Genomic DNA, 13033 nt, shown 5'->3' on the forward strand with positions numbered 1-13033 from the left:
GAGAGAGACATTTAACTCCCCCACCCTCACCCCCTAAAAATAGTAAATAATTCAAACTGAGTTAACTTGCAAATTTTAAAAATCGGCTTTAATTACATTTGGTTGTTAGTTGTTATTCTCTAAGATGTTTAGTATACCCCTTGTGCTGAGCATACACAACAAAAAGGGCTCTGATGTGTTTTTAGGGTTTCACTCCTCACAGCTTCTACCTCCAAATCTAGAAATTTCTCCTTCCTACAAAGAGCACAATCAGTTGACACCTACTCTCCCTTTATAAGCTAACTTACCATGATGTAGAAAGGTTTTAATAGAAGGAAAGGAAATGTCCAGCACATTATTGGAAATAAGCAATAGAAAAATCAGATCCCCCTTATGAGCATTTCCTTAATGCAAAGCCCAGGCCCCCAGGAACGGCCTTACCACACCGTCCTTTCTGCTGGCTGGATGGTGACTCAGGCTTCCCAGCCAGGTCTCCAGGGGCAGGATCTCTTCTGGGAAAAATATTACAATCGTGTTTGTAGTCCTGCCTTCTGCTCGAAACTTTCTTGGTGTACATCCAAGAAGAGAATCATGGAAATGTAGAGCTAGAAATTGTTTTGGAGACGACAGATTAGAAAAAAGTGAAATCTAGAAAAAGGACTTATTTACTCAAGCCCAAACACCTAAAAAATATTAGGACTGGAGCCCTATCCAATGGTCTCCATTTCTTCTAAGCCCAACTGCTGCTTTGAAGAACTCAGAATTCAACATTTCACAGAAACTCTTCGCTTTATCGTTCTGTTATTAATAGAAGTGGAACTGTATAGGCAGAAGATAAATATGCAGTGACTCAGTCATTAAAATAATACTATTTGCTGGGTTTTAAGCATGTTATGATTCATTAATGCTACCAACATTTTTGAAATTTCACTGTTATCAGGCATAGTTCCACATGTGAAGATACAGAAAAAAAAAAAAAAGCCCTTGTCCCAACTTGCCAGCGAATGGGGAGGCTGACATAAAACAGACAAGGGTGATGTTGTGTGATCCTAGCTGTGATCGTGTGTGGTGAGGCCTCTATGGCCACATGAAGGAGGGGGCTTAACTTTGGGGTAAGAAAGAGAAGGATCCCCCTAGCAGGTAATGCCAGAACTGCATCTTGAAAGAAGGGACTAAGGAAAAAGGCATTAAAAGGAGAAAGAAGAGTATTGCTAGTCAGGTAGCTGTGACAGCACATGGCAGATTTGGGTACAAAAGTGCTTCCACATGACTGCATCCCAGGCTTACCTGAGGCCAAGGACAGGCAGGGATCAGGTCATGATGAGCTTTGTATATCATGCTAAAATGTTTGTATTTTACCAGAAAATAATGGGAAGGTATTGATACATTATATGCTGTAAAATAATATGACTCAAGTTATACTATAAAGCAAATAGATTTTTTTTCTGTTCCTTAATATCAGATACTTTGGTAAAACATCTGAGAGTAGACTGTGACAAAATTGCCAGAATCTACTTCCAATTGTCGAGTTGACAGAAATCTCAATTTCCTCATCTGTAAAATGGGGATCATTATAGAGTTGTTGAAAGAAATACACGAGTTAAAGCCTGTTAAGCATGGATTACAGTGTCTGGCATATTGTAAAGACTTAGTAACTGTAAGCCGGCATTGTCTTCATTGTGTTCATCATCATTATAACAGACTGAATTGGAGAAAATGGAGGAGAATGCTAAGGGCTAATTTTAACATCTAAAGTTAAGAGTAATTTTCCAGTTCTGCTGCATCTACATTGCTTAGGGTAATATAGGGTCAGAGAGTACTCTGTGGGAGGCATGGCTGGGAAAAGGCATTGGTTAGCAGATTGCACGGATTGTGTACTTGGGGGGAACTTTTCTGCTGATTCTGTTGTCCAAGAGAATGTAAGATAAGAAAACATGCCCTGACTGGTTTGGCTCAGTGGATGGAGCGTCGGCCTGTGGACTGAAGGGTCCCAGGTTCGATTCCGGTCAAGGGCATGTACCTTAGTTGCAGGCACATCCCCGGTGGAGGGTGTGCAGGAGGCAGCTGATCGATGTTCTCTCTCATTGATGTTTCTAGCTCTCTATCCCTCTCTCTTCCTCTCTGTAAAAAATCAATAAAATATATTTATTTTAAAAAAAGAAAGAAAGAAAGAAAACAGGAGTTTCCGCCATTGAGAGCAGTATCTGAGCAGAGTAGAGGCTTGTTTTGTTAGTTAAAGAAGGAAAAGGAAAATATTAATGTCCATAGAAAGAAATGGGAGATAAAATTAACTTTTTTTTTTTGCTTCCCTTCGTTGATTGACAGGCTCTCAAAAAGAGAGAGTATGCTTTTAGTTTGCTATTAGGTTGTATCTAGTTGTTTATAATATATCCTTATACTGTAAGGACTGAAGGTTATGTTTTCCTATATTTTTGTTACTAGCATATTTTCTGTAATTGGGCCAAATTTGAAATTTGTAGCAGGTCCTCATTTCATTCAGTGTTGTTTCAGTATAACGTTGATGCGATGTCCAAGGAACTTCACTCTTGTTTATATCAGTTAAGTTAACCTGTGGTGAAATTGGTTTTGTTATTTGGTTTGGTTACAGTTCCAAGAACCTATCATTGACATTAGGCAAGGACTTACTCTAGGTTAGCAATTTAAATTTGGTTGTATTAAAAATAAGGTAGGTTACAAATAGATTTAGTATCTGCATGCCATCTCTATAAAAAATGGACTATATTTCAATATTTCATAGGATAATAGGTTTACTTTTTGTTGTTTTGTTTTGTTAGTGCTCCTATATCCCTCCCTGTAAGAGAGAAAATCAGAAGAACTTGGAAAGTGTCATGAATTGGCAACAGTACTGGAAAGATGAGATTGGTTCCCAGCCATTTACTTGCTATTTTAATCAATTTCAAAGGTAAGCCAATATTTACATGTACCTATTAAACTTGTTTATAGCCTTTTGTAGTTTTACACTATGACATATTACATTAATTAATCATAGACTGTGCTAACTTGAAAAATATACAACATGGAGATTGTCTCAATTCTTTCCAGCATGTAGTAGGGAAGACCCTTCTTACTCTACAGGATGGGAGGCATGCAAAGAATCTGCAAGCAAAAAAAAAAAAAGAGAGAGGAGAGAGAGTGCACCATCTGGGTACACTAAGAACGTGCTTTAGGTAGGATCATTGTATACTAGCTAAGGTGTAGGTTTATTAGCCTCTTGGACTACTTCAAATATCATTTTCCCTTTTACTTTCTATTCTGATGAAGTACCAATAAAATGAGTTCATACCATTAAAACTTTGTTTGACTTAGATCTCAAGCTATACCATATAATAATGTTTCCTTGGATTAGAACACTTCAGTACCCACACAGATCGATCATGGTAATCTATTCACCAGACATTGTTGAGTATTTACAACACTTGCTGGACATCTCCACTTGTGTGTTCTACAGTTATGTCAAACTTTCTTTTCCTCTGATGGTCCCTCTCTTGGAGAATGGCATTACCATCCACTCGTTTACCTAGTCCAGAAACCTTTGAGTGATTCTTAATTCACTTTTCTTTTGTATACTTTATGACCTATGTTCACCATCATGCTGATTGTACCTCTGTGACATCTGTTCTGTGCCTTGCCTGTGCCACTGACTTAGTTATTCATATTATTTCTCAGCTCCATTAATGTAATAGTCTTCTTCTTCTTTTTTTATTTTTATTGAATTTATTGGGGTGACACTGGTTAACAAAATTATACAGGTTTCAGGTGCACAATTCCACAATATATCATCTGTACACTGTATTGTGTTTTTACCACCCCACGTCAAGTTTCCTTCCATCACCATTTATCCCCCTAGACCGGGGTGGGCAAACTTTTTGACTCGAGGGCCACAGTGGGTTCTTAAACTGGACCGGAGGGCCGGAACAAAAGCATGGATGGAGTGTTTGTGTGAACTAATATAAATTCAAAGTAAACATCATTACATAAAAGGGTACGGTCTTTTTTTTTTTAGTTTTATTCATTTCAAACGGGCCGGATCCCGCCCGCGGGCCGTAGTTTGCCCACGGCTGCCCTATACCCTTCTCCACCTCCCCTCTCCCACCTCCCCCATCTCCACCCTGCTCCCACTGCATACCATTTTGCATGCAGCTGCCAAGGTGATCTTTCTAAAACCTGAGACTAATCAGATTACTCCTCATAGTTTTTGAGTCAAGTCCAAATATCTTGGCATGGCCTATGTATCAGGTACCTATTTCTGTGTAATAAACTACCCTAAATCTAACAGCTTACTATAATGATTCATTATCTCTTCTGATTTTGTGGGTTGGCTGGGAGGTTCATCTGTTGGTCTCTCCTGGGCTCATGTGCAGTCAGATGATGGCTAGAATAGCTGTGTGGTCCATAAGGTCCTCTTCTCTCACCTGGTGCTGGCTCAGATCAAGCACCTGTTCTCCACCTGGCCTCTCATTCTCTAATAGGCTAGATCCCCTTCCTTATGGCATGGCAGCCTCAGGACAGCATTTCAAGAGAGCCAGGCCTTTGCTTTGGAACTCACATAACATTACTTCTGATAATGTTCTGTTGGTCAAAGGGAGTCATGATATAGCCCAGGTTCATGGGGTGTTGAAATAGACTAAAAGCTGCAAAGGTGGTGTGGCTATATTTAATCTACAATGGCACACAGACCTCTAACCCAAGCTACCACCTCTCCAGTTTTATCTCCATACTCACACTCTTTGTAATAGACTTTCTGAACAATGTGCAGTTCCAGGAATATCTGATACTTTTATATCCATGCCCCTTTATTTGCTTCTTCTGCTTCTTGACTGCCTTGCTGAAGACTCCTCAGATATCACCTTCTCTGGGCTGCTTTGCTTGATCACCAGGTTTCATTTAGTTGTATATCAGTCAGGATGCCATCTGCTGCAGATAAATATAAAACTGTGGCTCAAAGTGCCGAAAACAATTGGGAAATTTATTACTTTGTACATCAAGAAATGCATGAGTGGGCTGACATTAAGGTTGTTTGATGCAGTGACTTACAGTGCCATCAAGAACCCCGTTCTTCTAGATCTCAGTTCTGCCTCAGGTGGCTCCCTGATGACCACAGTATGGCTGCTGTGGTTCCAGATGTTACAGCCAGACACAGCAGTGATCAACATCAGAAAGAGCCTATCTCTCCTGACATATTTTTATTTTCACAGATTCCCAAAGCCAGCATCCCCTCAGGTGTTTTGGTTTATAAGAGTTCCTTTGCCTATACACCTAAACTAATCACAAAAAAGAAAACCGGAATCTACCTCTGAACGGGGGATAGGCAATGTGTCCTAAGGTGCATGGAGGAAGGGTATACACCTGAATAGATTTGGGAAGGAAGAAGACAGGGGATGGAACTTGTGGAACAACCAAAAGTACCAGCTATTATAAGGTGTGTCTTCCATGTTCTGTGTACAGCTGTGACCCTTGCTTTCTATAACTATACCAGAGGACCTTTAAAAATAAAATGCACTGCAGATCAATTAAGTTAGAACCTCTGGTGGGTGACTGTAGGCATTACTATTTTTAAAAAATTAACTTCAGAAATTCTGATATATGAGAAATGTATTATATTATATAATAGTTATTACTATATATCTCATATATATCTATTATGAGATTCTAATACATGTACATTCTGATATACAAGCTATATATTAATCATTAATATATCTTATATATTATATGAAATATATCTATATGTTTACATTAGACACATATATACATAATATTTGAGATATGTTAATATATTTATAAATATATCTAATAAACCAAGGCTTGACAATATATGGTACATTGAGTATATAATGAGTGGTGAATTTTTAAGCTGGAAAAGTAGCTTGGGGTTAGATTTCTAAAGAATCATACACGCCATTCTAAGGAGATGGTTTTTGCCATACAAGCAATGAAAATTTGTAAAAAGTTTTGTTTTCTTTAAACCAAAGACTGGCATGACTAGATCTCTGACTTAGAAAGTAACTGGTGTGAGTGCTGAATGTGTGTTGAAGGGAAAAATAGTGAAAGGCAGGTAACCCTGACTCAGTGATGGGGAAGTGAGGAGAGTACTGATCAGAAAAAAATAATATTTTTGAGTGGCTATGATGTGCCAATTATTGCGAATAACATCTTGTTTAGATCACCACATTTCTTATAGTCATTCTAAGCACTAGTCCTATTTAATAGATGAGGAAATTGAGTCCTAAAGGAGTTAAATAACTTGCCCAGTGCACACAGCTATTAAGTGGAATCCAGTTAGTCTGATCCCAAAGCTCCTCCTATCAGCCATCTGCAGTGGAGCTTATGTGAGAGCAATGGAAGTGGAAGGCTCTAACAGGGCATATGTCAGGCAAGACATTTAGTTACAGTCAGTAGAACTGAATGACAATGTAAGTGATGAGGAAAAAGAAGGTATCAAATTTGACTGAGTTTGAGAAAAAGCTGGTCCAGCTCTGACTATGCGGAAGTTGAGGGACTCATAATATACCCAGAAGATGCTTGAAGGAGTTGGAAATACAGACCTTTCATCCAGGAGCAAGAGGTCAGGACCAGTGTTATACAGATCTGGGAATTGGTGGTGCACAAGCATCCTGGTTGAAGCACAGAGAAGGAATGCACACTGGGAGTACATAGAGAAGAGAAATATGACAGAATCTGGGGATCATCTACATTTAAGGTATAGGTAGGAGGAGATGGAGAAAGCAGTCAGATGGTGAGAGGAAAGTAAAAAAAAGAATACCGTAGTATCTTGGCAAACTTTTCAGGTTTTAAGGAGAAGGGGGTAATCCAGAAGGACTCCTGAGAAGTCATCAGTTTGGGAAAGTAGAAGTCTCCTAGCAATCATTGTGAAAACAGTCCTAGGATACTGGCTTAGAAATCGTCTATAGCCTCCGCAGATGAGGATGTGAAGGCATTAGTAAGTGCAGGGGACTCATTCAAGAAGCTTTCCGTGACTGGAAGGAGTGTGGGGAGGAGGTGAGTAATTGAGAGGGAAGGAGGAATGGATGCTACGCAGTGAGCCTGCTAAATACTGAAACTGCTGAGAAGGACACGTTGACTATAGGTAGTACTAATTAAGACAAAAGTGGAAGAAAAGGAGATAGGATGAGATAAATAGGTTAAGAACTAGGGATACTCTTTTCTGTGAGGCCGGAGCCAGGGAACGAGCATTGGCACCAGCAGGCAGGAGGAGAGCTGGATGTGGAGCCCAGGACTATCTGGATTGGGTGGTCCTTATACTTCCAGGCCCAACCAGGGACCACGTTCAGAATGTGGGTGAGCTTGCACTTGCACTTGGAAGCAAACAGAGCACCCCTTCTCGTGGGCTGTCCTGACTAACCGGTCTCGGTCTCCTAATAAACTCCCCACACTCCCCACTCAGGCACAGAGTTCTCTAAATGCTGCCTCCCCCAAACAGGGTTGCCTCTTATGAGGACACGAAGTCTGAATATCCTCAGTCCCCAAGCAGGGCTGTTCCTGTGGAATAATGGGGACCATCTGAAAAGAGCTAACCCTCATTCTATACCAATTCTGTTAACTTCAGGAATAGAAAGTTAAGCCCGTCGTACCTCCCTCAGAATGGATGCTCATTCCCTCTCCCTCATCTCACTGTCTCCTCCCCAAACTGTCGGGGTGTAGATAGACGTGGGGGTGTCTGTCACAACCCAGCAGCACCCGAGACATGCGTTTAAGTGACTCCGGGAAAACAGAAGATTGGAGTTTGGCTCTTTTACCATGCCATATGCGAGAGGAAACTGGAGTGCTGGTTGGAGGTGGGAACATGGCAGCTCTTAGTATACTTTTTACTACTGCTAAGTATGAGATAAAGATAGGCTTACTGTAGAGATTCCCAGCTGCTCTCGATAAGATGAACTTTACATTTAAAGTAACCTTTAGATTTCACTCACATGCAGGAAATAGGGAGAGTAGTTATCAGGAAGTTTCCATTTTTAAGTAAAGGGTGTTATTTTAAAAATTGAAGACAGATTATTGGAGTCTTAGCTTTGCACTGTGTAAGCCTCATTTCGGAGAGCTATCCTCAGGAGTGGGATCTGCAGTGGCCAGAGCAGCCACCAACAGCCATGCCTGTGTGGGAGGCCAGTCCCCACGTGGTCACCCTGCTCCACGCTCAGAACGGACACTGAGGGCTCCGTGGAGCTTGGCACGGGCTGCTCCCATTCAAGGCCGTCTCGTATAACCCTCCAGCTCCTAGCCTCCTTCAGTCTTGGGCTCACAATCTCCTTCCAATGTGTATACTTCTAGTTTGCACATTTTTACATAGGTGAGGTCACACTTACCCTTCCTACACCACTTGTTAATCTCTTATCCTTCCCAGGCTTCTTTCTCAGCAAAACCTGAATTATGCCCCCGTACTGAGGATGTTTTGAAATTTTCATTCCAGTAGTCTGTCTTCTCATGCTGTTCTCCTCTTCATCTTTGCCTTAAATGGCTTCCCCTTGAAGGGAGGATGGCCCTGGGAAATGGGTACTCACTCCGCAATTGCTTTTGGATCTAAGGGCCAGGAGGAATGATCAGTCTTTGTTTTCGTGTTGTTGTTTTTTTTTAGCTTTTCCTCTAATGGAGAATATAGTCTTTTTCTATCCAGATATACTGTGTAATGCTTTGTTTTATCCTTCTGAGTGGATAGCAGTTCACAGAGTGCACAGAGCAGGCTTACACACACATACACTCACCCAATGAACAAACCCAGCCACACCCCCTGTGAAGTCTTGAATTATCCCCTGGGTTCGACCCCTCACTGTTTCTCATCCAGGTTGTTGGCATGATCTTCAGCTGGTCTTTCACGCTGGGTCTTTCTCTCATCTGTCACCGCACTGTACTAGGTTTTGTTTTGCTTTATTTAAGCCTCTATTTCAGCAGTTCTCAACCTGTGGGTCGCGACCCCTTTGGCAGTCGCCTAAGACCATCCTGCATATCAGATATCTACATTACGATTCATAACAGTAGCAACATTACAGTTATGAAGTAGCAACGAAAATAATTTTATGGTTGGGTCACAACATGAGGAACTGTATTTAAAGGGCCAGAAGGTTGAGAACTACTGCTCTATTTGATCTTGACACAGTCCTGATTAAATTTTCCTTCCTTCTTATTGTCCGTGGGATAAAGAGCACGCCCTTCCGATCCCAGCTTCAACTTCTGCTATTTCATTATGTGCTAGTCATGGGGAAACAAACAGAAGAAAACAGCAGGGAAAAGAAAACCGGACACAGGTCCCTGCTCATTGGAGCTTATAGTCTATCTTCATACCATGGCATAGATAATTACAAAGTAGGGTAAATACTCTGAGGGAAGAGCTGAGGGTACTACTATGTGATGTTGTAACAAGGTGGGGAATCTCAGAGGCCTGCCTGAGTAAATTATAATTAGGTGGAGACCAGAGGATGCTCAACAGTCATAAACTGATGAACAAAAACAGATCTAGAGACAGAGAAGCATCAATCAGACCATCAAACCTCAGAGGGAAGGTAGGGGAGGGTGGGGGAGAGATCAACCAAAGGACTTGTATGCATGCATATAAGCATAACCAATGGACACAGACACCAGGGGGGTGAAGGCATGAGTGGGGGGGTGGAGGGGGACAAAGGGGGGATAAAGACACATATGTAATACCTTAATCAATAAAGAGAGAAAAAAAATCCAAAAAAATAAAAAGAGTTAGCTAGGTTCAAAGTGAGGTGAGGAATATTTCAGAACGAGGCAGCACCATGTGCTTGCTGGTGTTAGGAACGGAAAGGCCAGCCTGGCGGGGGAGCTGTGAGTGAAGGACCGTGGTGAGTACTGCCCCTGGAGAGAGAGTAGGTGGGTTCAGATTTCACTTCTCTGCAGGCACCAGTCAATGATAGGTTTTAAGGAGATGGGTGGTGACATCTGATTGAAATGTTGAACTTTTCCTCCTGCTGTTCCAGTCGCCTCAGATTCCTCTCTGTTTCTCATGCACATTGATGCCTTTGCTCCCTTCCTCTCCTCTTCCCTCACCTGGGGACACTTTTGCCATTTTTCACTCCTAGGAATTAGCATACCACGGTGGCTGTAGTAGGAACCTTGGAACCAGCCACCTTCTAGTGTGTGTGGTCTTGGGTATGCTACTTGAACCTATTTGCATCACAGTTCTCTTTGTAGAAGGAAAAAACAATAAGCTTATTACGAGGCTATCAGTGAGATGGGGTGAGCCTAACCCACAGCAGTTCCTATAAAACTGTTTATTATTATTTTATTACCATTAATAAGATTTGCCTCAAATGTCATTGTGTAACCTTCTCTCACCTTTTCAGGGATAATTAATCACTTCCTCTTCTGTGCTCCCACACTGTGATGGCTGCCTTTACCTTCCTCCTTTCTAGATTATGAATTCCTTAGGGCAACCATGTGCATCAGGTAGACGGGTTTACATTTCTGCTGTACCCATTAACTGTATGACCTTGGGGAAATGGTGCAACTTCTTGAGCTTAGTTTCATCTATAAAATGAAGGTAATATTATCCATCTTAAGGGTATTTTGGGGGTAAGGATCATATCTGTGCAGTAGTGAGTACTTAGTAGATATATGTGTGTTTCTTCCCTTGCCCTCTACATTTCTAACAACTAGGGCAGAAATAACGAATCAGTGAATAAATAGCCTGGTTATTCACTGATTAGAGGCTGAGTGAGGTATTGAATTAATAAATAATAGGGATTTTATTAATGAGTAAAGCAACAGAACACACAGAGATAACTAAAAAGAAGAGGTTCTGTTGATAAATAAATATATTGTACTCCTGATACTGAGCAGATATGTCCTAATTTTGAAGTCCATTCAAATGATCTTTGTCCTGTAATATGTTTTTTTAAATTTTATTTTAATTAATTAATTTTTTGTTATTTATTTATTTATTTTTAATCCTCACTGGAGGATATTTTTTCCATTGATTTTTAGAGAGAGTGGAAGGGAGAGAGGAGAGGGGGAGAGAGAGAAACATTGATGTGAGAGAGACACATTGATTGGTTGCCTCCCAAACGTGACCCTACAAAGTCTGGGGAATCTGCAACCCAGGTTCATGCCCTTTACCAGGAATTGAACCTGTAACCCTTTGGTACAAGGTTCAATCTCTAACCACCAAGCCAAACCGGCCAAGGCCTATAGTATGTTTTTCACACTTTTTGGTTTAGAGAAAGTTGAACATAATGGTCTGAACTAAAATGGAATAGAGTGCAGAACACAATTTGAAAGCTATTAAAATAGAAGATTAAAAGCAATCAATTAGAAAAGTACTACTCACTTAATTAGGGCTTTGTTTTTTTTTTAACCTATAAAATTTGATAGAATGATAGATTAAATGATCTCCAAGATTCCTTTAAACACTCCAGTGTTAAGGTTTTGTGATTCTCTGATTCTGAAGGCTTGTGAAATTACAGCAGCTTAAGATACTAGATGAAATCCTAATGTGGAAGAGAAAGAAAAATTAGCAAAGAACTAAGTGGTTTACAGTCTGTGGCCATTTAGTAAAGGAGCAGACAGTCCTCCTACCTCAACAATAATCGAGTTTTGGAATGATGACACAGAGTCGTCAAAAGGTTAAATATAGTTCAACACACTCCTTAAAAGGCAAGGAAATGTGTAATGCATTTTTAGAAAGATTTTTACCAATGATATTTTAACATTTTTATTAGTTTTTCTTCAATTTAAAATTTTAAACTTCAATTATTTCGAAAATTCACTTATGTAATTACTTACATCTTCTTTTTGAAATAAACATATTTTAGGAATTAAAAAGCTCTTCCTGCCACAAAATGGCTCATCACTCTTCTATCACCAAGTTACCCTTTTCGGTGTCCTGGATTTCATACATAAAATTATAACCAATTACAGTCGATTTCTCTTTCATTTATTCAACAAGCATTTATTAATCACCTGATATGTACCAGACAGCATTGGTCAAAGATAATAAGACTTTGTCTCTGTGTTTAAAGAACTCACTGCCTAGTTTGGAAGACAAACGTGTAAATACATAATTTGGATGCAATGTACTAAGTGCCATAATGATACACACACACAGTATAATGCCTGGACCTACTTGAATGGAGATAAGAAGTGGAAAAAGAATAGCCTTTACACGGAGAAAAATTTGAGTTAAATTTTAAAGAATGAGTAGGAATTTTTCTGATAAACACGAAGAGGGAAGGGGATCTCAGGGAAAACAATAGTATGTTCAAAGGTATTAAGATTAAAGATACTATGGGCAACTGGAAGTAAGAAGCTTCAGATGCTTGGAAAGTGCATATAGGAGAAAGGTGGTAGACGAGCCTGAAGAGGTTGAACCAGATAATAATGTGCTTTTGTGCATCCTAAGGGTTTTAGACTTTATTATATGCACAGTGAGGAGTGACAGTCACATTTGTGTTTCAGAAAATCCAGGCTGGTGGATAGGCTGGATCTAAGCCAAAGTTGGAGGAAGGGTGAGCAATTGGGAGATTATTGCACCAGTCTAGACCAGGGCTGAAAAGAGCCTGGGCAAAGGCAGAATTAGAGAAGGGAGTGAGGGAGGGAGAGAGGGAGGGAGAGAGGCAGTGAGGGGGGGGAGAGAAAAAGGAAGGAAAGGAGGAACATTATTGAGCATCACTGAGTCAATGAGTTAATGTCTGTCAGATCAATGCATCTGGTTCTTTTGGAGGCAGATTTGTAGTCAAGGGCTTTCTGAATAAATGTATTTAAAAGATTCCGCAATAAGGAGGGAGAAGTTCTTTATTCCTTTACTAACACATATTTACCAAGGAGTGTCTTTGGACCGTTATTCGGGGATATGGTGAACAAATGAGATAAAATTCCTGCCCTCGTGAAGCTTGTATTCTTCTGTTGGAGGCAGACAATAAGCAAGTCAGTATACACTGAGTGGCCAGATTATTAAGGCCACCCCATCGGTACTTCATTGACACTTCCAAAAGTACTGAATATTGAAAACTTCCTAAGCAAACACTCTCAAGGTTTTATTATTATTATTATTATTATTATT

The 13033-nt window shown here is 40.3% G+C and overlaps 1 protein-coding gene across 1 annotated transcript in view; it reads left to right on the plus strand.

The window, feature by feature from the left end:
• KCNMB4 (potassium channel subfamily M regulatory beta subunit 4) overlaps positions 1-13033 on the plus strand; it is a 77982-nt gene that overhangs the window by 24209 nt on the left and 40740 nt on the right. Inside the window, exon 2 of the mRNA XM_005866111.2 lies at positions 2775-2902. Within this exon, the coding sequence (XP_005866173.1) occupies positions 2775-2902 (128 nt within the window). The remainder of the gene's footprint in view (positions 1-2774; positions 2903-13033) is intronic.

The sequence above is a fragment of the Myotis brandtii genome, unplaced genomic scaffold, assembly GCF_000412655.1.
Source record: "Myotis brandtii unplaced genomic scaffold, ASM41265v1 scaffold2204, whole genome shotgun sequence".
Taxonomy (NCBI): Eukaryota; Metazoa; Chordata; class Mammalia; order Chiroptera; family Vespertilionidae; genus Myotis; species Myotis brandtii.